The sequence below is a fragment of the Scardinius erythrophthalmus genome (genome assembly GCF_964197995.2).
Source record: "Scardinius erythrophthalmus genome assembly, chromosome: 13".
NCBI classification, from domain to species: domain Eukaryota; kingdom Metazoa; phylum Chordata; class Actinopteri; order Cypriniformes; family Leuciscidae; genus Scardinius; species Scardinius erythrophthalmus.
The window spans coordinates 43,008,282-43,035,148 of record NC_138233.1 but is presented as its reverse complement, the minus strand read 5'-3'; the positions used below and the strand labels follow the sequence as shown (position 1 = coordinate 43,035,148).

The 26,867-nt window shown below is 41.5% G+C and overlaps 1 protein-coding gene across 2 annotated transcripts in view; it reads left to right on the top strand.

Moving 5' to 3' along the window:
• Positions 1 to 26,867, top strand: part of LOC308700528 (thyroglobulin-like) — a 467,177-nt gene that overhangs the window by 86,473 nt on the left and 353,837 nt on the right. For both annotated transcript variants that reach the window (XR_014031316.1, XM_081382160.1), the window contains exon 7: positions 9,198 to 9,413. Coding sequence is in view for 1 of the 2 variants with exons in the window: in XM_081382160.1 (XP_081238286.1) it covers positions 9,198 to 9,413 (216 nt within the window). In the remaining variant the exon portion in view is untranslated. The remainder of the gene's footprint in view (positions 1 to 9,197; positions 9,414 to 26,867) is intronic.

The following is a 26,867-nucleotide window of genomic DNA, read 5'->3' as shown; positions in this document are numbered from 1 at the left end:
GTGTTTATTTTTCTTTATTTGGCAAAAAGCACCACACTTTCTTTTTATTGTGAGTATACACAAAAATAATACACATTTAACAGAAACGATTGATGTATGAAACTCCAATGGAAAATCAAAGTCAACAGAGTATTTCTGAGTTTCTTTTACACTGATAAAAAAAAAGCGAGCTGGTATCGCCGGCGATACCGTCGACCTCTGGGGGTTAAACGTAAAGGGTCGTTACACCATATATTGATTTGAATTAGTTAATAGAAGTTAAATCATAAATAAATTCAATTTGTGATTTTATTTTTGAAAGCATTCTCACTTTACAGCATTTTAACACAAGTGCCAGTACTTTTCACTGTACTGTAGCTTTGCAGGAAGGTTTCTTCAAGCATCTTGGAGACGTTCCCGCAGTTCTTCTGGATTTAGTCTGTCTCTGTTTTTTCTGTTTCTTCATGTAATCACAGACGGACTCGATGATGGTGAGATCAGATCATACCGGCTGTTGTCAGACTCCTTTGTGCATACAGAAATCTCACTGGATTATTACAATTAATGGCAAAAAAGAATGTTTGGAAAGTAAACTGATATTTCCTACTGACACACTACAGCAAAATATATAAATAACTGACTTAAAAAAAAAAAAACTTTTTTTTACCCACTCCTCTTAAGTGGTTTATTTTATTCCCACCAAACTTTTTCAACATGATGCAAATACATTAAAGATGATAAATTGTGAACGGATAATAAATATCTCAAACCGTTTTGCTATGGTGAGGGACTAAAGTAATGTCAAAAAAGGAAACACTAAAAGCCTCATATCTTCTAAAAATGTAATTATACACCATTTATTTCTATATAAAGTATACAAATATCACAGCTAAACCCATTTTATTCTTTTATTCAATTTAAGAATTATGTTTAAGTTTAAAAACAGTAGCCTATTAGTAAAAAAAAATCAAGTCATACATAGGGCTATACTGCCCTCTTGTGTTCAAAATCAGGTAGGCCTATTGTATCTATATAAAAATATATTGCTTAAAAACGAAAGTAAAATATGTTCGTCCGCACGGACATTGATAATGGTGCGGAGCAGAGCGAGCGTTTTCAATGAATTCCTCCCTATTCAGGCACTTTTGGGGCCCATAACATGCTCAAAAACTCTTGAAACTTTGCACACATGTCAGAACCCGCGGCCATCAGGGCCGGGCTGAAGCTGGTACCCGGGCGTGGCAGGGGGGGCTCAACAGCGCCTCCAATCTCGGTCAGCATGAAGTCAAGACACTGAGGATGCTAAATTGCGGACAGATTTTTGATATCTCGAACGGTTTGGCCGTGGCGAGGAAACGAATTTAAAGGGACACAGGAAGTGTATTATAACTTCAGCATACATGAACTGATCTTGATGAAACTTCCGCAGTGTGTTTGTTGTAAGAGGCCGATTACATGGATCTGACTATTGTGAGTCAAAGTTATAGCGCCACCAACTGGCAGCAGGAAGTGTGTCACTTTCAAAATGCTTTGAAATCACCCTCTTATTTGTACCCGATTTGCTTCAAACTTTATGTGTATAATGCAGACACACGGCAGATGTAGGCCTGTTAAAGGATTATTGATATCTTAAATACTGTTGTCGTGGCAACGAATCAAACTTTCATATTGTTTTTTGATGCTTTTGAGACTCTTAACATACTTGAAATTGCATGAAACTCGACAGACACATCACACTTATTATCCAGTAGACATGTGCAAAGTTTCAGAAATGGGCGTGGTGAGGGACTCAGTAGCGCCACCTTTAGTCAAAAATGGTGGCTTAGTTTTTCCTAGAATCACAAAAATCGGTATGTATATTGTTCTCATCGAGCCGGACAACTTTCTAATTTACAGTTATTAGCTCCGAGCAACAGGAAGTCAGATATTTTGGTTTGAATGTGTTGTTTTGGAGAATTCTCTCTCTCTCTCTGTATCTGTGTCTGTGTGGGGTGTGGGGGATTTGTCTGTTAGGAGAAATTTGCTTTTATAATTGTTTTTCAAGGTTTCAGGGGCTTTTGGGGCCCTTAATGTGCTCGAAAACTCTTAAAACTTTGCACACAGGTCAGAACCTGCGGCCATCAGGGCTGGGCTGAAGCTGGTACCCGGGCGTGGCAGGGAGGCTCAACAGCGCCCCCTTGAATGGGGTCCGAAAGCTTGGTCCATAGATCAAACTAGCTTGAATGAATTAATATGAAACTCGGTACACATATAGATCTCATCGGGCGAACAACTTTCGCACTCTTAAGTTATACGTCAGCCCAACAGGAAGTCAGCTATTATGGGTTGTTTGGAGAACGCTTGCTGTGGAATTTGAAACACTCCTCCTAGAGAATTCAATCGCCACCAAACTCGGTGTGTATGAAGTAAAGACATTGAGGATGCTAAATTGCGGAAGCATTTTTGATATTTCGAACGGTTTGGCCGTGGCGAGGAAACAAATTTATGGTGAGAAAAGAGAAACACCAAGTGGTATAACTTCTGCATACATTAACTGATCTTGATGAAACTTCAGCATTGTGTTCGTGGTAAGAGGCCGATCAGATGGATGCAACTATTGTGAGTCAAAGTTATAGCGCCACCAACTGGCAGCAGGAAGTGTGTCACTTTCAAAATGCTTTTGACAAAAGTGTGTGTGTGTGGGGGGGGGGGTTAGTTTTACCTACAGTTTTAAAAATCAATATGTATATTGGTCTCATCGAGCCGGACAACTTTCTAATTTACAGTCATTAGCTCCGACCAACAGGAAGTCAGATATTTTGGTTTGAATGTGGATTTCTTTGCAAAATCAGCCTCTGAATTTTTACCCACTAGGCAAGGCGAGGCAAGGCAAGGCAAGGCAAGGCAAGGCAAGGCAAGGCAAGTTTATTTATATAGCACATTTCATACACAATGGCAATTCAAAGTGCTTTACATAAAAGAAATTAAAATAATAAAAAGAAATAAGACTAATTAAAACAGTTAAGAAAAATAAAAAAAAATAAAATACAGTACAGTACAAACAGTCGGACGAACATTGGCACAGTGCTCATTCAGTAAATGCACAGCTAAACAGAAGTGTTTTGAGTCTAGATTTGAATGTGACTACTGTAGGAGCACGTCTGATCTCCTCTGGAAGCTGGTTCCAGCTGCGGCTGGCATAGTAGCTAAAAGCAGATTCACCATGCTTTGAGTGAACCCTTGGTATTTCTAGCTGATATGATCCTAGTGATCTGAGTGATCTGTTGGGTTTATATTCAGTGAGCATATCTGCAATGTATTGAGGTCCTAGGCCATTGAATGATTTATATACCAGTAATAATACTTTAAAATCAATCCTAAATTTAACTGGGAGCCAGTGTAAAGACCTGAGGACTGGTGTGATATGTTCATATTTTCTAGTTCTGCTCAGAATCCTGGCGGCAGCATTCTGTATGAGCTGCAACTGTCTTATGGTCTTTTTGGGAAGGCCAGTGAGGAGTCCATTACAATAATCCACCCTGCTGGTGATGAAAGCATGCACAAGTTTCTCTAAGTCTTGTCTGGAAACAAAGCATCTAATTCTTGCAATATTTTTCAGATGATAGTATGCTGATTTAGTTATTGCTTTGACATGACTACTGAAACTAAGGTCTGACTCTAGTGTCACACCAAGATTCCTGACTTGATTTTTAGTTGTTTGACACCTAGAGTGAAGGTATGCATTCACCTTGAGAACTTCATCTTTGTTTCCAAATGCAATGACTTCAGTTTTGTCTATGTTTAACTGAAGAAAGTTTTGACACATCCAACTTTTGACTTCATCAATGCATTGGCACAGGGAGTCAATGGGGCTGTAATCGTTAGGCGATAGGGCTAAGTAGAGCTGTGTGTCGTCTGCATAGCTGTGGTAAGCAATTTGGTTCTTTCTCATTATTTGGCTCATTGGGAGCATATACAGGTTGAACAGGAGTGGCGCAAGAATTGAGCCTTGAGGGACTCCGCATGTCATGGATGTCCACTCAGACTTATGGTCTCCTATACTCACATAATAACCTCTCCCATCTAAGTATGACCTGAACCATTTTAGGACTATCCCAGAAAGCCCCACCCAGTTTTCCAGCCTGTCAATAAGTATGTTATGATCGACAGTGTCAAATGCAGCACTGAGGTCGAGTAGCACCAGCACTGATAGTTTGCCTGAATCAGTATTTAAGCGAATATCGTTTATTATCTTTATGAGCGCTGTCTCTGTGCTGTGGTGCGGTCGGAAACCAGATTGAAAATTGTCAAAGGATCCATTCGAGCTTAAGAATTTGTTCAGCTGATTGAAGACAACTTTTTCAATGATCTTGCCTATGAAAGGAAGATTTGAGATCGGCCTATAGTTGCTTAATATGGTCTTATCCAGATTGCTCTTTTTCAGGAGGGGCCTGACAACTGCAGTTTTTAGGGAGTTTGGAAAAATCCCAGAGAGAAGTGAGGCATTTACCACTTCTAGAAGATCTGCTTCTAAACTGTTTAACACACTTTTGAAAAATGATGTGGGAAGTGTGTCAAGAGCACAGGTTGATGTTTTAAGGTGTCGTACGGTTTCTTCCAAAATTTTGCCATCAATTTCTTTGAAGTCAGACATAGTAACTACTTTCTCAGGTGGTTTGATCTGTCTGACCCTAGGGCAACTCAAGGATGTGCTGATCACCTTTCTGATATTATTGATTTGATTTTCTCAGAGAAGAAAGAAGCAAACTCACTGCACTTGTTCTCTGAGAGCATTTCACTGGGAATCTGGCTTGGGGGGTTTGTCAGTCTCTCTACAGTAGCAAAAAGAGTGCGTGTGTTGTTTAAATTACTGTTTATAATATTTGAGAAGAAAGTCTGTCTAGCTTTGCCTAGTTCCATATTGAAAGCATGAAGGCTGTCTTTGTAGATGTTATAATGGACTACAAGTTTTGTCTTCCGCCACATGCGCTCTGCTTTTCTGCATTGTCTTTTCATATTTTGCACTGCTGTTGAGTTTCTCCAAGGTGCTTTTTGTCTGCCACTCTTCTTCCTGACTTTAACAGGAGCAATATCATCAATTACACCTTTAACTTTTGAGTTAAAAGAATCAAGGAGAAAATCAACAGAGTCTGCAGATATGCTTGGTGTTAAGGATATAGCCTTCATAAATAGTACACTAGTGTTCTCATTTAAGCATCTCTTCTTGACAGACACAGATCTAGCTTCAGTGGCAGGAGAGATCAATATATCAAAGAAAATACAGAAATGATCAGACAGTGCTACATCCTTAATAACAATCGATGAAATGTTAAGACCCTTACTGATAAGTAAATCTAGAGTGTGTCCACGATTGTGTGTGGGTCCATGTACATGCTGAGTCAGATCAAAAGTTTTTAAAACAGTTTTGATTTCTTTAGCCATGTTGTTCTCTGCACTATCTATGTGGATGTTAAAATCTCCAGCAATGGCAAAACAGTCAAACTCTGAGGTAATTGCTGATAACAGTTCTGTAAAGTCCTCAGCAAAGGCTAGAGAGAATTTTGGAGGCCTGTAAATAATGATAAGTAAAATGCGTGGAGCACCTTTTAACACAATACCCAGATATTCGAAAGAAGGGTAATTCCCAAATGATATTTGCTTACATTGATAGATATCTTTAAAAAGAGCAGCTAGACCCCCACCTCTCTTAACAGCTCTGCAGACACTCATAAAAGTAAAGTTAGGAGGGGCTGCTTCATTGAGGATTAGCAGCAGTATTATCACTACTCTTAAGTGGCTTATTTTATTCCCACCAAACTTTTTCAACATGTTGAAAATACATTAAAGATGCTAAATTGTGAACAAATAATACATATCTCAAACGGTTTTGCTATGGCGAGGGATTAAAGTAATGTCAAAAATGGAAACCCTTTTTTTCTATTTAATAATTGTTTAAGTTTAAAAACAGCCAGAATGTTTTTTTAGTCCAAAAAATAAATAAATCATGTCATTCTTAGTGCTATACTGCCCTTTTGTGTTCAAAATCAGGTAGGCCTATTGTATCTATATAAAAATATTCTAGGTATGTTGCGGTGAGAATATTTTACCATCGGTTAATCAACGGGTTAATCAATGTTGTGGAATATTTTGAGTGTATCATAAAATCAGAATAAGGTAAGACAAGTAATATTTTCTGTCTTTTATATATATATATATATATATATATATATATATATATATATATATATATATATATATATATAAATCCTCCTCCTAGAGAATTCATCTGATTGTCACCAAACTCTGTGTGTATGAAGACAAGACATTGTGGATGATAAATTGCGGACGGATTTTTGATATCTCGAACGGTTTGGCCTTGGCGAGGAAACAAATTTATGGCGAATAAGGGACACAGGAAGTGTGTTATAACTTCAGCATACATTAACTGATCTTGATGAAACTTCCGCAGTGCATTTGTTGTAAGAGGCCGATCACATGGATGTAACTATTGTGAGTCGAATGAACCTCACTGGTTGTTTTCCGAAGTTGAACGAAAGTCTTAATAATAATAATAATAATACATTTTATTTATAATGCACTTTACATTTCAGCGAAATCTCAAAGTGCTACAGTAACAAGAGGTAAAAAAAAAAAAAAAAACAGTCCGAAAACCACACAATAAATTACAATAAAACACCACAAAATTAAAATCAAAAACATGGGAGTTAAAAGGCCTGTTTAAATAAAAATGTCTGTAGACCCTTCTTGAAAACCTCCACGGTTTGTGGAGCCCTTAGGGACTCTGGGAGGGCATTCCAGAGCCGTGGGGCGACTGCCTGAAAGGCCCTATCTCCCATGGAGGAGAGTTTAGTCCTTGGTTGGTACAGGCAGTAGGTAGAGGTAGAGGAGCGGAGGTTACGTGTTGTGGTGTGTGGAATGAGGAGTTCACTGAGGTAGGCAGGGGCAGTTCCATGTATGCACTGATGGGTGAGGAGACAGATTTTGTACTGAATTCTGTGTTGAATGGGCAACCAGTGTAGTAATTTCAGGCAAGGTGTGATATGGTCATATTTGCGCCTCCTCGTCAGGACCCGGGCAGCGCAGTTCTGAATATGCTGGAGCTTTTGCAGGCTTCTGCCAGGGATCCCGACAAGGAGGGCATTACAGTAGTCCAACCTGGAGGAGACAAAGGCATGGATCAATCTCTCCGCATCCGGTTGGGAGAGGGAAGGACGGAGTTTGGCGATATTTTTAAGGTGGAGAAAGGAGACCTTACAGAGGTGACGGATGTGGGTGTCCAATGTGAGATTTGAGTCAAGTCTGACTCCGAGGTTTGTAACAGAGGTTGACAGAGCAATGTGATGGCCAAAAATTGATATACTGCTGAGGGAGGAGGACTGGGTTTGGTGAGGGGTACCAATCAGAATGGCTTCAGTTTTGCTGCTATTTAATTGAAGAAAGTTATCAGATAACCATGCCCCTATCTCCTCCAGGCAAACCTGAAGTGCCGACGTCAGCGCTGAGGGGAGTGAGGAGTCCATTTTTATGTATAATTGTGTATCATCTGCGTAACAGTGGAATGAAACTTTATGTTTATGAATGATGTGACCAAGAGGTAGTAAGTAGATAGTGAAAAGGGTTGGACCAAGAACGGACCCTTGTGGCACTCCACAACTGACCGTGTGGGGTGATGATTGGGACTGTCCTAAAGCCACATACTCCAGCCTGCCAGCGAGATATGACTGGAACCAGCTTAGTGCGGTCCCTGAGAGGCCAACCACAGACTTAAGACGATGGAGCAAGATGTTGTGATCCACGGTGTCAAAGGCGGCCGACAGGTCCAGAAGGAGAAGGAGAGATGGTGAGCCCTGGTCTGCAGTGATAAGTAGGTCATTCATGACGCGTACCAAAGCTGTCTCCGTACTGTGTGCTGCTCGAAAACCAGACTGAAATGTTTCATATATGTTATGGATTTGAAGATGATTGTGAAGTTGGGCTGCAACCACTTTTTCTAGGGCTTTAGACAAAAACGGCAGGTTTGAAACGGGTCTGTAATGAGCCAGAATTTTCGGGTCAAGTGACGGCTTTTTCAGATGTGGACGGATAACTGCAGTTTTGAGAGCTGTAGCAGAGAAGTTGGATCGAACTGAAATAACCTTGTTGGTGAAAAAGTCCATAAACTTATTGCACTGGTCTGTACTGGTGTCAGCGTGTGCATATGTGGGAGGTTTGAGAAGAGAATTTATTGATGCGAACAACTGTCTTGAATTTCCAGTGCAGTTTGAGATTTTTTGTGAGAAATATTTAGACCTGGCTATGGTAAGTGCTTTGGAGTACAATTTTTGATGGTCCCGGTAGGCCTGTTTGTGTACATGTAAGCCACTTGAGGTAAATTTCCGCTCCAGGGCACGGCCAGCCGTTTTCATCCTCCGGAGCTCTGTTGTATACCAAGGGGCTGACCTAGAAAAGGTAACTATTTTTGTTTTGGTTGGTGCATGTAACTCAAGGATATTATGAAGGCTGGAATTGTAATGGTCAACAGAACCATTAACAGATGCGAACTGTGTGACTAGTGAAGCTTGCTGTATATCTTGATTGAAGAGGGTGGTGTCAATTGCTTTTAAATTTCTAAACCGGATTTGACGTTTTGTTTTATGATAGGGACTTGCAAGAGGCAATTCCAAGGAGATAACCTTGTGGTCAGACACGCCCAAGTCATAGACTTTCATGTTGGTAATGGGGGCGGTGTCTGTTATAACTAGATCCAGAGTGTGGCCTTTTCTGTGTGTTGGTACTGTGACATGTTGTGTAAGATGTAAACAGTCCAGGAGTTCAAGGAACTCTGCAGCAGGGCGGTTTGTTGGGGAGTCAACATGAAGGTTGAAATCTCCCATAATGAGTGTATTATTGGTTCTTGCACAGAGTGATGTAAGTAGATCTTGTAGCTCAGTGATAAATCCAGGGTGTGGTTTTGGGGGGCGATAGATGAGGAGTATTGTTATTATTTCATTATGAGCTCTGCATTTGAATAGAAGACACTCAAATGTAGTCAACTCTGGCAGTGGGAGAGAGGTGGCAATCAGGTCTTTGCGATGAATAACAGCAAGACCTCCGCCACGACCAGTGTCTTATGAGTTTTGGAACAACATGAGGGTGACTTATTGATGACAGAATTGACATTTTTTGGAGAACTAACCCTCCAAGTAAATTCTATAATCTCTGGTACGTTTACCTTGAAGGTCGTCCCAAGACCCAGTGTGAGCAGCAGAGAGAAGCAGCAGAGTGTGTTCATCGGATAGGAAACTTCATCCCTCAGTGTGATGAGGAGGGTCAGTACAGGCCTCGGCAGTGCTGGTCGTCCACAGGTTACTGCTGGTGTGTGGACAGTAAGGGGCAGGAGATACCGGGAACCCGAACTCCACCTGGTACCCCGCCAATAAACTGTGACAAGCCTGGTAAGCATGTCTACCTGAACTTTAAGTTTTTTGTAGAAAATTGTCATAGTCCTCTCTCAATAGGTCACATGTCCTATTTTAAATAACTATTTAAATTTAACTATTCTAATGTTTTTTACTAATTAATTGTCTTGGGATCTGATATAGAGAGGAAGCAATTGCTTTTTTGGGGGTCAGTTTTAAAGTTCTTAAAATGAGTCTCTTCTGCTCATGAAGGCTGCATTTATTTGATCAAAAATACAGTAAAAACTGTAATATTGTTAAATATTATTATAATTTAAAATAACTGTTTTATGTTATTAGGGCCCAAGCCCTGAAAGGGCGAAGATAGATAGAAGATCTATCTATCTATCTATCTATCTATCTATCTATCTATCTATCTATCTATCTATCTATCTATCTATCTATCTATCTATCTATCTATCTATCTATCTATCTATCTATCTAACTTTCTTTATTTCTAACTAATCTATCTATCTTTCTAAGTAACTTATCTTTCTTTCTTTCTTATTTATCTATCTATCTTTCTAACTAACTTATCTGTCTTTCTTTATTTCTAACTAATCTATCTTTCTAACTAACTTATCTTTCTTTCTTTCTTTCTTTCTTAGTAATCTATCTATCTTTCTAACTAACTTATCTTTCTTTCTTTCTTACTAATCTATCTATCTTTCTAACTAACTTATCTATCTTTCTTACTAATCTATCTCTTTCTAACTAACTTACCTATCTTTCTTTATCTATCTATCTTTCTAACTAACTTATCTATCATTCTTTTTTTCTAACTAATCTATCTATCTTTCTAACTTATCTATCTTTCTTTCTTTAAACTAATCTATTTTTCCAACTAACTTATCTATCTTTCTTTCTTACAAATCTATCTATCTATCTTTCAAACTATCTATCTTTCTTTCTTTCTAACTAATCTATCTCTTTCTAACTAACTTACCTATCTTTCTTTATCTATCTTTCAAACTAACTTATCCTTCTTTCTTTCTTTCTAACTAATCTATCTATCTTTCTAACTAACTTATCTTTCTTTCTTTCTTTCTTAGTAATCTATCTATCTGTCTAACTAACTTATATATCGTTCTTTTTTAAATCTATCTTTCTAACTAATCTATCTATCTTTCTTTCTTTCTTTTTAACTAATCTATCTATCTTTCTTTCTAACTAACTTATCTATCTTTCTTTATTTCTTACTAGTCTATCTATCTTTCGAACTAACTGATCTATCTTTCTTTCTAACTAATCTATCTATCTATCTATCTATCTATCTATCTATCTATCTATCTATCTATCTATCTATCTATCTATCTATCTATCTATCATCTATCTATCTATCTTTCTTTCTTTCTTTCTTTCTTTCTTTTTCACTAATGTATCTATCTATCTATCTTTCTAACTAATGTCACAGGTCGGGGCGAGCGCCAGCGGGCCGCCCACCCCTCGCTTGCGTGCAGCCCCTGAGGAGCTGACCGTGGAAACAAAGGGAAGGGCAGACACAGAGTTCAAAATAAAATATACTCTTTATTAAACAATAAAAACAATCCCAAAACGTCTCTTCAGCGTTCTCTTTGCGCATCTCAGCACCTTCAGACAGAGAGAGGAATGAACATAATTCACAGCTTCCGCGTTCTCTTCCTCAGCGTTCCCTTCGCGCATCTCAGCACCTTCAGACAGAGAGAGGAATGAACACAATTCACAGCTTCCGTGTTCTCCTCTTCAACGCTCTCTTCGCATATCTCAGCACAGCATTAGCAGGCTCTTCACTGGACTCAGGCAGAGAGAGGAATAAATACGTATAACTCACAGCATTACCCAGCTCTTCACTGAACTCAGACAGAGAGAGGAATAAATACGTGTAACTCACAGCATTAACAGGCTCTTCCAGCATTAGCGGGCTCTTCCAGCATTAGCGAGCTCTTCCAGCATTAGCGGGCTCTTCCAGCATTAGCAAGCTCTTCACCAGCCTCAGCAGGCTCCCCACTGGACTCAAGCAGAGAGCGGGGGATAATGATATTTCCCAATGCAGCTGTAACTTCACAGAGCTCAGGTGGAGAGGAGGTTAATGGTATTTCACCAATGCAGCAAGTTCAGGCAGAGAAGAGGTTAATGGTATCTCACCAATGCAGCAGATTCAGGCAGAGAAGAGGTTAATGGTATCTCACCAATGCAGCAGATTCAGGCAGAGAAGAGGTTAATGGTATTTCACCAATGCAGCAGATTCAGGCAGAGAAGAGGTTAATGGTATCTCACCAATGCAGCAGATTCAGGCAGAGAAGAGGTTAATGGTATCTCACCAATGCAGCAGATTCAGGCAGAGAAGAGGTTAATGGTATTTCACCAATGCAGCAGATTCAGGCAGAGAAGAGGTTAATGGTATCTCACCAATGCAGCAGATTCAGGCAGAGAAGAGGTTAATGGTATTTCACCAATGCAGCAGATTCAGGCAGAGAAGAGGTTAATGGTACTTCCCAATACAGCAGATTCAGGCAGAGAAGAGGTTAATAACCCAGCTGTGACTGCGAGTGAACAGCAGAAACAATTCCCACACTCGCATATCCACCACACACTGTAAGGTTCCACTTGTGTTCATTTCCACAATAAAACTGCAATTCAACAGACTCCAGTGCAACCAAGGCTTCCGCCCGCAATCCAGCCGAAGTTTTCTCTGTCTCTCTCTTTCTCTCTCTCTCGCGGCCTCCCTCCGCATCCGCGGCCGCGGCCGCTCCTGCGCTGCGTGCCTCACATCTCCTCGTGCCCTCTTCCTCTCCTTTTCTCACCGCCAAAGTGTCCTTTTATGAGCCACCTTCCTCCTCCATGTCCCAATCACCATCCTGTATCCTCTCCTCCCACACCTGCCGCGAGTTTCCCTCGTCAAGCCTCGCCCGCCGCCATGACACCCACGCGGGACACCGGAACCGTCCTGGTGTCACAGCAGACGCGCTCCCCCGGGGAAACAAGTTACAATAAAAAAAAGGTTCCCGCCTTCGTCACCCCGTGACATCCTCCCCCACCAATCCGTTCTAGTCCCTAGAACGCGGATGCCAAAAGGAAAAGAACGAAAAGAAAAAAAAGGAAAGAGAAAAAAAAGAGGAGAGGAAAAAAAAAACTGGTCGCCCTACCCTCGGCCCACGGTCGCTCAACTCAGGGCGGCATCCTGCCGACTACGCCATTTTATGTCACAGGTCGGGGCGAGTGCCAGCGGGCCGCCCACCCCTCGCTTGGGTGCCGCCCCTGAGGAGCTGACCGTGGAAACAAAGGGAAGGGCAGACACAGAATTCAAAATAAAATATACTCTTTATTAAACAATAAAAACAATCCCAAAACGTCTCTTCAGCGTTCTCTTCTTCAGCGTTCTCTTCGCGCATCTCAGCACCTTCAGACAGAGAGAGGAATGAACATAATTCACAGCTTCCGCGTTCTCTTCCTCAGCGTTCCCTTCGCGCATCTCAGCACCTTCAGGCAGAGAGAGGAATGAACACAATTCACAGCTTCCGCGTTCTCCTCTTCAACGCTCTCTTCGCATATCTCAGCACAGCATTAGCAGGCTCTTCACTGGACTCAGGCAGAGAGAGGAATAAATACGTATAACTCACAGCATTAGCCGGCTCTTCACTGAACTCAGACAGAGAGAGGAATAAATACGTGTAACTCACAGCATTAGCAGGCTCTTCCAGCATTAGCGGGCTCTTCCAGCATTAGCGAGCTCTTCCAGCATTAGCGGGCTCTTCCAGCATTAGCAAGCTCTTCACCAGCCTCAGCAGGCTCCCCACTGGACTCAAGCAGAGAGCGGGGGATAATGATATTTCCCAATGCAGCTGTAACTTCACCGAGCTCAGGTGGAGAGGAGGTTAATGGTATTTCACCCATGCAGCAAGTTCAGGCAGAGAAGAGGTTAATGGTATCTCACCAATGCAGCAGATTCAGGCAGAGAAGAGGTTAATGGTATCTCACCAATGCAGCAGATTCAGGCAGAGAAGAGGTTAATGGTATTTCACCAATGCAGCAGATTCAGGCAGAGAAGAAGTTAATGGTATCTCACCAATGCAGCAGATTCAGGCAGAGAAGAGGTTAATGGTATCTCACCAATGCAGCAGATTCAGGCAGAGAAGAGGTTAATGGTATCTCACCAATGCAGCAGATTCAGGCAGAGAAGAGGTTAATGGTATTTCACCAATGCAGCAGATTCAGGCAGAGAAGAGGTTAATAACCAGCTGTGACTGCGAGTGAACAGCAGAAACAATTCCCACACTCGCATATCCACCACACACTGTAAGGTTCCACTCGTGTTCATTTCCACAATAAAACTGCAATTCAACAGACTCCAGTGCAACCAAGGCTTCCGCCCGCAATCCAGCCGAAGTTTTCTCTGTCTCTCTCTTTCTCTCTCTCTCGCGGCCTCCCTCCGCATCCGCGGCCGCGGCCGCTCCCGCGCTGCGTGCCTCAGATCTCCTCGTGCCCTCTTCCTCTCCTTTTCTCACCGCCAAAGTGTCCTTTTATGAGCCACCTTCCTCCTCCATGTCCCAATCACCATCCTGTATCCTCTCCTCCCACACCTGCCGCGAGTTTCCCTCGTCAAGCCTCGCCCGCCACCATGACACCCACGCGGGACACCGGAACCGTCCTGGTGTCACAGCAGACGCGCTCCCCCGGGGAAACAAGTTACAATAAAAAAAAGGTTCCCGCCTTCGTCACCCCGTGACACTAACTTATCTATCTTTCTTTATTTTTTACTAATCTATCCATCCGTCTAACTAACTTATCTATCTTTCTTTCTTTTTAACTAATCTATCTATCTTTCTAACTAACTTATTTATCTTTCTTTCTTTTTAACTAATCTATCTTTCTAACTAACTTATCTATCTTTCTTTCTTTCTTTTTAACTATCTTTCTAACTAACGTATCTATCTTTCTTTCTTACTAATCTATCTATCTTTCTAACTAACTTATCTATCTTTCTGTCTTTCTTACTACTCTATCTATCTTTCTAACTAACTTATTATTCTTTCTTTCTTACTTACTAATCTATCTATCTTTCTAACTTATCTTTCTTTCTTTCTTTCTTTCTTTCTGACTAATATATCTATCTTTCTAACTATCTTATCTATCTTTCTTTCTTTTTAACTAATATATCTATCTTTCTAACTAACTTATCTTTCTTTCTTACTAATCTATCTATCTTTCTAACTAACTTATCTATCTTTCTTTCTTTCGTACTAATCTATCTATCTTTCTAACTAACTTATCTATCTTTCTTTCTTTCGAACTAATCTATCTATCAAATTTTAACCTACTTTAAACATCAAACTACTTTTAAACTTCTTCAAACTCTCTGACCCGGCTTTCTCAAGCCAACTTAAAGTTTGTCTCAACAAACTTTTTTTTCTAGTTATTAAGTTGGCTTGAGAGTGCCAACTTACTGAAATCCTATTTAAACTTATTATTATTATTAAGTTGGCTTGAGAGAGCCAACTTACTGAAATCCTATTTAAACATTATTATTATTATTATTAAGTTGGCTTGAGAGAGCCAACTTACTGAAATCCTATTTAAACTTATTATTATTAAGTTGGCTTGAGAGAGCCAACTTACTGAAATCCTATTTAAACTTATTATTAAGTTGGCTTGAGAGAGCCAACATATTGAAATCCTATTTAAACTTATTATTATTATTATTATTATTATTATTATTAAGTTGGCTTGAGAGAGCCAACTTACTGAAATCCTATTTAAACTTATTATTAAGTTGGCTTGAGAGAGCCAACTTACTGAAATCCTATTTAAACTTATTATTAAGTTGGCTTGAGAAAGCCAACTTACTGAAATCCTATTTAAACATATTATTATTATTCTTCTGAGACTAAAAAAAACTAAATGGATCTCCTCCTAGAGCTTTAACTCCACATACTCCAAATTCGGCTCAGACACTCAAACTGATCTGACTCGAGTTGCTATATCTTTTCAGACTGATCGGACTTACGGTTTTCCTAAAAATGACGATCAAAACTCTAAAAAACTAATTCAAAAACTCCATTGACTTGCATTGGGGAGTTCTAAAAAATTCAAATCCAGATGCAAAATGACCAACCGACGAAAATTCAAATCTAAACACCTTGAAGACTAAACCAAACTGCCGTTCTATATACTATATGAGCCATTGAGACTCAATTAAACTAATAAACTCATCTATCTATCTACTTCAAACTATTTTAAACTTTACACTACTTTAAAGTTCAAACTAAATTAAACGTCAAACTAATATACACTTTAAACTACTTTAAACTTCAAACTTAAGCTTTAACTCATTTAAACGTATAAACTCTAAACTCATTTAAACTTATAAACTCAAAACTCATTTAAACTTACAAACTAAACTCAAAAACTTGTACACTTATAAACTCTAAACTCATAAACTCTGAGTGTGTGTGTGTGTGTGTGTGTGTGTGTGTGTGTGTGTGTGTGAACACACACACACACTCTAAACTCATTTAAACAAACTCTAAACTCATTTAAACTTATAAACTCAAAACTCAAAAACTCGTAAACTACTTTAAACTTCAAACCACTTTAAACTTCTTAAGTTTAAAGTTCCCAGCTCCCAAACAACTCCATAGCAACCAAACTTGAGTACCCTAGCAACCGTTTTACAAGACCTATATCTCTGCATCAGAACATCGTAAAGAGATGAGGTTTGGCTCTTTTGACTCATGCTAGCAAACAGCACTTCCAACATGCTACACATGCTAGCAGTGAATAGCTACATGCTAATAGCGATCAGTTAAGTGTTAAATCATGCCAAGATCATGCTAAGAACTCTATAAAAACTCCATAGTAACCATCTGTGACAACTACCAACCACCTAGTAACACCATAGCAACAGCCCAGAACACCCTAGCAACTGCTTAGCAACCACCCAGAATACCTTAGCAAAAGCCTAGCAACACCATAGCAACCACCCAGAACACCCTAGAAACCACCTAGCAACCACCCAGAATACCTTAGTAACCGCCTAGCAACACCATAGCAACCACCAAAACACCCTAGCAACCGCCTAGCAACACCCTAGCAACCACCTAGAATACCCTAGCAACCACCTAGCAACACCCTAGCAACCACCCAGCATACCCTAGCAACTGCCTAGCAACCACCCAGAACACCCTAGCAACCGCCTAGCAACACCATAGCAACCACCTAGAACACCCTAGCAACCGCCTAGCAACACCCTAGCAACCCCCAGAATACCCTAGCAACCGCCTAGCAACACCCTAGCAACCACCTAGAATACCCTAGCAACCACCTAGCAACACCCTAGCAACCACCCAGAATACCCTAGCAACTGCCTAGCAACACCATAGCAACCACAAAAACACCCTAGCAACCGCCTAGCAACATCATAGCAACCACCCAGAACACCCTAGCAACCACCTAGCAACACCCTAGCAACCCCCATAATACCCTAGCAACCGCCTAGCAACCACCTAGAATACCCTAGCAACCGCCTAGCAACACCCTAGTAACCACCCAAAACACCCTAGCAACCACCTAAAACACCCTAGCAACCACCTAGCAACCACCCAGAATACCCTAGCAACCGCTTAGCAACACCCTAGCAACCACCCAGAATACCCTAGCAACCGCCTAGCAACCACCCAGAATACCCTAGCAACAGCATAGCAACCACCAAAACACCCTAGCAACCGCCTAGCAACAGCATAGCAACCACCCAGAACATCCTAGCAACCGCCTAGCAACAGCATAGCAACCACCCAGAACACCCTAGCAACACCATAGCAACCACCCAGAATACCCTAGCAACCGCCTAGCAACACCATAGCGACCACCCATAACATCCTAGCAACCGCCTAGCAAAAAACGTTCTGGTCCAAACTTTCTCAAGCCAACTTCAAAGTTTGTCTCGACGAACTTTTGCATCTAGTTAAGTTGGCTTGAGAGAGCCAACTTACTGAAATCCTATTTAAACTTATTATTATTAAGTTGGCTTGAGAGAGCCAACTTACTGATATTGTACTTAAACTTATTATTATTATTATTCTTCTGTTAAAAACTGTTGACTCAAACTCGTCCTAGAGCTTTAACTCTACATACTCCAAACTCGGCTCAGACACTCAAACTGATCTGAAGTTAGTTGCTATATCTTTTTAGACTGATCGGACTTACGGTTTTCCTAAAAATGACGATCAAAACTCGGAAAAACTCCCATTGACTTACATTGGGGAGTTCTAAAAAATTCAAATCCAGATTCAAACTCACCAACCGACGAAAATTTAAATCTAAACACCTTGAAGACTAAACCAAACTGCCGTTCTATCTACTATATGAGCCATTGAGACTCATTTAAACTAATGAACTCTAAACTCATACACTTATAAACTAATTAACTTATAAACTCATGAATTCATAGACTTATGAACTCTTAAACACATAAATTAATAAACTCTGAACTCATAAACTCATTTAAACTTATAAACTCTAAACTCATTTAAACTTATAAACTCTAAATTCATTTAAACTTATAAACTAAACTCAAAAACTTGTACACTTATAAACTCATCCATTTATACACTTATAAACTCTAAACTCATAAACTCTGAGTGTGTGTGTGTGTGTGTGTGAACACACACACACACACACACACACACACACACACACACACACACACACACACACACACACACACACTCTAAACTCATTTAAACCTATAAACTCAAAACTCAAAAACTCGTAAACTACTTTAAACTTCAAACCACTTTAAACTTCTTAAGTTTAAAGCTTCCAGCTCCCAAGCAACTCCATAGCAACCAAACTTGAGTACCCTAGCAACCGTTTTGCAAGACCTATATCTCTGTATCAGAACATCGTATAGAGATGAGGTTTGGCTCTTTTGACTCATGCTAGCAAACAGCACTTCCAACATGCTACACATGCTAGCAGTGAATAGCTACATGCTAATAGCGATTAGTTGAGTGCTAAATCATGCCAAGATCATGCTAAGAACTATAAAAACTCCATAGTAACCATCTGTGACAACTACCAATCACCTAGTAACACCATAGCAACCGCCCAGAACACCCTAGCAACCGCCTAGCAACGCCCTAGCAACCACCCAGAATACCCTAGCAACACCATAGCAACCACCAAAACACCCTAGCAACCACCTAGCAACATCATAGCAACCACCCAGAACACCCTAGCAACCGCCTAGCAACACCATAGCAACCACCAAAACACCCTAGCAACCGCCTAGCAACAGCATAGCAACCACCCAGAACAACCTAGCAACCGCCTAGCAACACCCTAGCAACCACCAAAACACCCTAGCAACATCCTAGCAACCACCTAGAATACCCTAGCAACCGCCTAGCAACACCCTAGCAACCACCCAGAATACCCTAGCAACCGCCTAGCAACATCATAGCAACCACCCAGAACACCCTAGCAACCGCTTAGCAACACCATAGCTACCACCCAGAACACCCTAGCAACAGCATAGCAACCACCAAAACACCCTAGCAACCGCCTAGCAACAGCATAGCAACCACCCAGAACAACCTAGCAACCACCAAAACACCCTAGCAACCACCAAAACACCCTAGCAACATCCTAGCAACCACCTAGAATACCCTAGCAACCGCCTAGCAACACCCTAGCAACCACCCAGAATACCCTAGCAACCGCCTAGCAACATCATAGCAACCACCCAGAACACCCTAGCAACCGCCTAGCAACATCATAGCAACCACCCAGAACACCCTAGCAACCGCTTAGCAACACCATAGCTACCACCCAGAACACCCTAGCAACAGCATAGCAACCACCCAGAACACCCTAGCAACAGCATAGCAACCACCCAAAACACCCTAGCAACCGCCTAGCAACACCATAGCGACCACCAAAACACCCTAGCAACCGCCTAGCAACATCATAGCAACCACCCAGAACACCCTAGCAACCGCTTAGCAACACCATAGCTACCACCCAGAACACCCTAGCAACAGCATAGCAACCACCCAAAACACCCTAGCAACCGCCTAGCAACCACCCAGAATACCCTAGCAACCGCCTAGCAACAGCATAGCAACCACCCAGAACTCCCTAGCAACCGCCTAGCAACCACCCAGAATACCCTAGCAACCGCCTAGCAACACCATAGCAACCACCCAGAACACCCTAGCAACCGCCTAGCAACCACCCAGAACACCCTAGCAACCGCCTAGCAACCACCCAGAATACCTTAGCAACCGCCTAGCAACACCATAGCAACCACCCAGAACACCCTAGCAACCGCCTAGCAACCACCCAGAATACCCTAGCAACCGCCTAGCAACACCATATCAACCACCCAGAACACCCTAATTAATTTAAACTAAATTAAACTTCAAACTACTTTAAACTTTAAACTAAATTAAACTTCAAACTACTTTAAACTTTAAACTAAATTAAACTTCAAACTACTTTAAACTTTAAACTAATTTAAACTTTAAACTACTTTAAACTTCAAACTATTTTAAACTTCAAACTACTTTAAACTTTAGACTAATTTAAACTTTAAACTACTTTAAACTTCAAACTAATTTAAACTTTAAACTAATTTAAACTTTAAACTAATTTAAACTTTAAACTACTTTAAACTTCAAACTGATTTAAACTTTAGACTAATTTAAACTTTAAACTACTATAAACTCCAAACTACTTTAAGCTTCTTCAAACTTTCTGGTCCGGCTTTCTCAAGCCAACTTAAAGTTTGTCTCGACGAACTTTTTAATCTAGTTATTAATGGTGCTTGCTGAAAGCAAGGCATCATTAGTGTTCTCTTGCATACTTATTAATGGTGCTTGCTGAAAGCAAGGCATCATTAGTGTTCTCTTGCATACTTATTATTCTTCTTATTATTATTCTGGACAAAGTTTGGCGCGAAACTCGCCCCGCACCGTTTGTCTCAGACCCCTGAGTGAGGTGTCAAATCGACCGGCTCATTAAGGAGAGGTGTGCTATGACTTTTATAAGTGATCGGGGGTGCGGTGTTCGCCCCAGGGGCGAAAAAGCGGCCAAAAAAGTCCCATTGACTTAACATTGCGACGAACTTTGACCACACGTAGCTCTGAGCGAGGATTTCGCAGAAACGTGTGATTTGCCACATTTGAAGAGGCTGACAGGCTCTGTAAGAACATACCTCACAATGGGGTAAAAGTTGCACCCCTGGGGGGCAGGAGCGTCCCAAAGTTGCCCCATTGACTTACTATGGGGAAGGAATGTCCCGTGAAACACACATGCTTTTCCTACTATGGTAAATTGCATAGGGATTTTGTATTGAACGTAGCTCTGGATCACAGTGTCAGAGAGACAAGGGGGCGGGCTCATTTTACTCAGACGGCCAATCAGTCTCTAAGGATCATTGTGAAGCTATCAAGCCACGCCCTAGCAACCATTTAGAGCCCCTTAGCAACAAGTCCCATAGACTTACATTGAAAGAGATCAAAGGGATATCTCTGGACTGAATTGTCATAGAAACATGGGGGTGGTCTCAGTTGACTCGGGGCAGCAAACAGCCAATCATGAATCACCTCAACACTTCCTAGCCCCTCCCTAGCAACCATTGTCGAGCACCTTAGCAACCAAAATCCAAAGAGGGATATCTTCCATTCTGAATGTCACAGAGGCATGGGAGTTGGTTTATATCATTCATAGTGACAAGCAGCCTTTGCAGTTTCATCATTGGCAGCTGCCAAGCAACTCCATAGCAACCAAACAGAGTACCCTAGCAACCATTTTACAAGACCTGTATCTCTGCATCAGAACATCATAAAGAGATGGGGTTAAGACAAGTTTGACTCAGGGCAGCAAACAGCCATTCATGAGACACCACAACACTTGCTAGCCCCGTCCTAGCAACCATTGTCAAGCACCTTAGCAACCAAAATCCATAGAGGGATATCTTTCATTCTGAATGTCACAGAGGAATGGAAGTTGGTTTATATCATTCATACTGACAAGCAGCCTTTAGAGTTTCATGATTGGCAGCTGCCAAGCCACTCCCTAGCAACCAAACAAAGTACCTTAGCAACCATTTTGCAAGATCTATTTCTCTGCATCAGAACATCGTATAGAGATGGGGCTTGGCTCTTTTGACTCATGCTAGCAAAGAGGAATTCCAACATGCTACACATGCTAGCTGTGAATAGCTACATGCTAATAGCAATTAGGTAAGTGCTAATCATGCCAAGAAAATGCTAAGAACTCCAATAGTAATCATCTGTGACAACTACCAACCACTTAGTAACACCATAGTAACCACCCATAATACCTTAGCAACCACCCTGAACACCCTAGCAACTGCATAGCAACTCCCTAGCAACCACCTAAAATACCCTACTAACCATCTAGCAACACCATAGCAACCACCCAGAACACCCTAGCAACTGCCTAGCAACGCCCTAGCAACCACCCAGAATACCCTAGCAACTGCCTAGCAACGCCCTAGCAACCACCAAGAATACCCTAGCAACCGCCTAGCAACCACCCAGAATACCCTAGCAACCGCCTAGCAACACCATAGCAAACACCCAGAATACCCTAGCAACTGCCTAGCAACACCCTAGCAACCGCCTAGCAACACCATAGCAACCACCCAGAACACCCTAGCAACTGCCTAGCAACGCCATAGCAACCACCCAGAACACCCTAGCAACTACCCAGAATACCCTAGCAACCGCCTAGCAACACCATAGCAACCCCCCAGAATACCCTAGCAACTGCCTAGAAACGCCCTAGCAACCACCCAGAATACCCTAGCAACGCCCTAGCAACCACCCAGAATACCCTAGCAACCGCCTAGCAACGCCATAGCAACCCACCAGAATACCCTAGTAACGCCCTAGCAACCACCCAGAACACCCTAGAAACTGCCTAGCAACGCCATAGCAACCACCCAGAAAACCCTAGCAACTGCCTAGCAACGCCCTAGCAACCACCCAGAATACCCTAGCAACCGCCTAGCAACACCATAGCAACCCCCCAGAATACCCTAGCAACTGCCTAGCAACGCCCTAGCAACCACCAATAATACCCTAGCAACCACCCAGAATACCCTAGCAACCGCCTAGCAACACCATAGCAACCACCCAGAATACCCTAGCAACTGCCTAGCAACGCCCTAGCAACCACCAATAATACCCTAGCAACCACCCATAATACCCTAGCAACCGCCTAGCAACACCATAGCAACCCCCCAGAATACCCTAGCAACACCCTAGCAACCACCTGAACAACACGAATAAGCCTTATCTCAGCACCAGAACATCGTACAGACATGTTTGTTGGCTCGTATGCAATCATGTACCACATTCTATCAACCGAGTGGCGAGTTTTGCCACTGCAAGCACCATTTCACATTTTCTTCAGGAAATGTACATTCTAGTTATTATTCTTATTTTTATTCTGGACAAAGTTTGGCGCGTAACTCGTCCCGCACCGTTTGTCTCAGACCCCTGAGTGAGGTGTCAAATCGACCGGCTCATTGAGGAGAGGTGTGCTATGACTTTTATAAGCGATCGGGGGTGCGATGTTTGCCCCAGGGGCGAAAAAGCGGCCAAAAAAGTCCCATAGACTTAACATTGCGACAAACTTTGACGACTCCTAGCTCAGAGCGAGGATTTCACATAAACTTGTGATTTGCCACATTTGAAGAGGCTGACAGGCTCTGTAAGAACATACCTCACAATGGGGTAAAAGTTGTAGCCCTGGGGGGCAGAAGCTGCCCAAAGTTGCCCCATTGACTTACTATGGGGAAGGAACATCCTGTGAAACTCACATGCTTTTCCTAATATGGTAAATTGCATAGGGATTTTGTATTGAACATAGCTCCTGATCACAGTGTCATAGAGACAAGGGGGCGAGCTCATTTTACTCAGACGACCAATCAGTCTCTCAGGATCATTGTGAAGCTATCAAGCCACGCCCTAGCAACCATTTAGAGCCCCTTAGCAACAAGTTCCATAGACTTCCATTGAAAGAGTTCAAAGAGATATCTCCAGACTGAATTGTCATAGAAACATGGGGGTGGTCTCATTTGACTCGTGGCAGCAAACAGCCAATCATGAATCACCTCAACACTTCTTAGCCCCTCCCTAGCAACCATTGTCGAACACCTTAGCAACCAAAATCCAAAGAGGGATATCTTCCATTATGAATATCACAGAGGCATGGGAGTTGGTTTATATCATTCATAGTGACAAGAAGCTTTTGCAGTTTCATAATTGGCATCTGCCAAGCCACTCTATAGCAACCAAACAGAGTACCTTAGCAACCAAAATCCAAAGAGGGATATCTGCCATTCTGAATGTCACAGAGAAATGGGAGATGGTTTATATCATTCATAGTGACAAGAAGCCTTTGGAATTGCATCATTGACAACTGCCAAGCCACTCCCTAGCAACCAAACAGAGTACCCTAGCAACCGTTTAGCAAAACGAATATCTCTGTATCAGAACATCGTATAGAGATTGGAGTTGGTTTATATCATTCATACTGACAAGCAGCCTTTGAAGTTTCATGATTGGCAGCTACCAAGCCACTCCCTAGCAACCAACAGAGTACCCTAGCAACCAAAATACAAAGAGGGATATCTTCCATTCTGAATGTCACAGAGGCATGGGAGTTGGTTTATATAATTCATAATGACAAGAAGCCTTTGCAGTTTCATCAGTGGCAGCTGCCAAGCCACTCCCTAGCAACCAGACAGAGTATCCTAGCAACCAAAATCCAAAGAGGGATATCTTCCATTCTGAATGTCACAGAGGCATGGGAGTTGGTTTATATCATTCATAGTGACAAGAAGCCTTTGGAATTGCATCATTGGCAGCTGCCAAGTAACTCCATAGCAACCAAACAGAGTACCCTAGCAACCAAAACCCAAAGAGGCATATCTTCCATTCTGAATGTCGCAGAGGCATGGGAGTTGGTTTATATCATTCATACTGACAAGCAGCCTTTGGAGTTTCATGATTGGCAGCTGACAAGCCACTCCCTAGCAACCAAACAGAGTACCCTAGCAACCAATATCCAAAGAGGGATATCTTCCATTCTGTATGTCGCAGAGGCATGGGAGTTGGTTTATATCATTCATAGTGACAAGAAGCTTTTGCAGTTTCATAATTGGCATCTGCCAAGCCACTCTATAGCAACCAAACAGAGTACCTTAGCAACCAAAATCCAAAGAGGGATATCTGCCATTCTGAATGTCACAGAGAAATGGGAGATGGTTTATATCATTCATAGTGACAAGAAGCCTTTGGAATTGCATCATTGACAACTGCCAAGCCACTCCCTAGCAACCAAACAGAGTACCCTAGCAACCGTTTAGCAAAACGAATATCTCTGTATCAGAACATCGTATAGAGATTGGAGTTGGTTTATATCATTCATACTGACAAGCAGCCTTTGAAGTTTCATGATTGGCAGCTGCCAAGCCACTCCCTAGCAACCAACAGAGTACCCTAGCAACCAAAATACAAAGAGGGATATCTTCCATTCTGAATGTCACAGAGGCATGGGAGTTGGTTTATATAATTCATAATGACAAGAAGCCTTTGCAGTTTCATCAGTGGCAGCTGCCAAGCCACTCCCTAGCAACCAAACACAGTATCCTAGCAACCAAAATCCAAAGAGGGATATCTTCCATTCTGAATGTCACAGAGGCATGGGAGTTGGTTTATATCATTCATAGTGACAAGAAGCCTTTGGAATTGCATCATTGGCAGCTGCCAAGTAACTCCATAGCAACCAAACAGAGTACCCTAGCAACCAAAACCCAAAGAGGCATATCTTCCATTCTGAATGTCGCAGAGGCATGGGAGTTGGTTTATATCATTCATACTGACAAGCAGCCTTTGGAGTTTCATGATTGGCAGCTGACAAGCCACTCCCTAGCAACCAAACAGAGTACCCTAGCAACCAATATCCAAAGAGGGATATCTTCCATTCTGTATGTCGCAGAGGCATGAGAGTTGGATTATATCATTCATACTGACAAGCAGCCTTTGGAGTTTCATGATTGGCAGCTGCCACGCTACTCCCTAGCAACCAAACAGAGTACCCTAGCAACCGTTTAGCAAAACGTATATCTCTGCATCAGAACATCGTATAGAGATGGGAGTTGGTTTATATCATTCATACTGACAAGAAGCCTTTGCAGTTTCATCATCAGCAGCTGCCAAGCAACTCCATAGCAACCAAACAGAGTACCCTAGCAACCATTTTACAAGACCTACATCTCTGCATCAGAATATTGTATAGAGATGGGGGTTGGCTCATTAGTTTCAGTTGTAAAACAGTCTGTAAATATCACCATGGTAACTGTGTATTCACACCCTAGCAACCATTTAGAGCCACCTAGCAACCTTATTGCAACATATAGAAGCCATATTTCAGCTCCACAACATCGTACAGACATGGTTGTTGGCTCGTATGCAATCATGTACAACACCCTAGCAACCGAGTGGAGAGTTTTGCCACTGCAAGCACCATTTCACATTTTCTTCAGGAAATGTACATTCTAGTTATTATTATTCTTCTGTGAAAAACTGTTGACTCAAACTCGTCCTAGAGCTTTAACTCTACATACTCCAAACTCGGCTCAGACCTTCAAACTGTTCTGAAGTTAGTTGCTATATCTTTTTAGACTGATCGGACTTACGGTTTTCCTAAAAATGCCGATCAAAACTCGGAAAAACTCCCATTGACTTACATTGGGGAGTTCTAAAAAATTCAAATTTACATTCAAACTCACCAACCGACGAAAATTCAAATCTAAACACCTTGAAGACTAAACCAAACTGCCGTTCTATATACTATATTAGCCAATGAGACTAATTTAAACTAATAAACTCTAAACTCATACACTTATAAACTAATTAACTTATAAACTCATGAATTCATAGACTTATTAACTCTTTAACTCATAAATTAATAAACTCTGAACTCTTAAACTCTTAAACTCATTTAAACTTATAAACTCTAAACTCATTAAAACTTATAAACTCTAAACTCATTTAAAACTTATAAACTCTAAACTCAAAAACTCTAACACTTATAAACTCATCAATTTATACACTTATAAACTCTAAACTCATAAGCTCTGAGTGTGTGTGTGTGTGTGTGTGTGTGTGTGTGTGTGAACACACACACACACACACACACACACTAAACTCATTTAAACTTAAACTCTAAACTCATTTAAACTTGTAAACTCAAAACTCGTAAACTACTTTAAACTTCAAACCACTTTAAACTTCTTAAGTTTAAAGCTTCAAGCTCCCAAGCAACTCCATAGCAACCAAACTTGAGTACCCTAGCAACCGTTTTGCAAGACCTATATCTCAGTATCAGAACATCGTATAGAGATGAGGTTTGGCTCTTTTGACTCATGCTAGC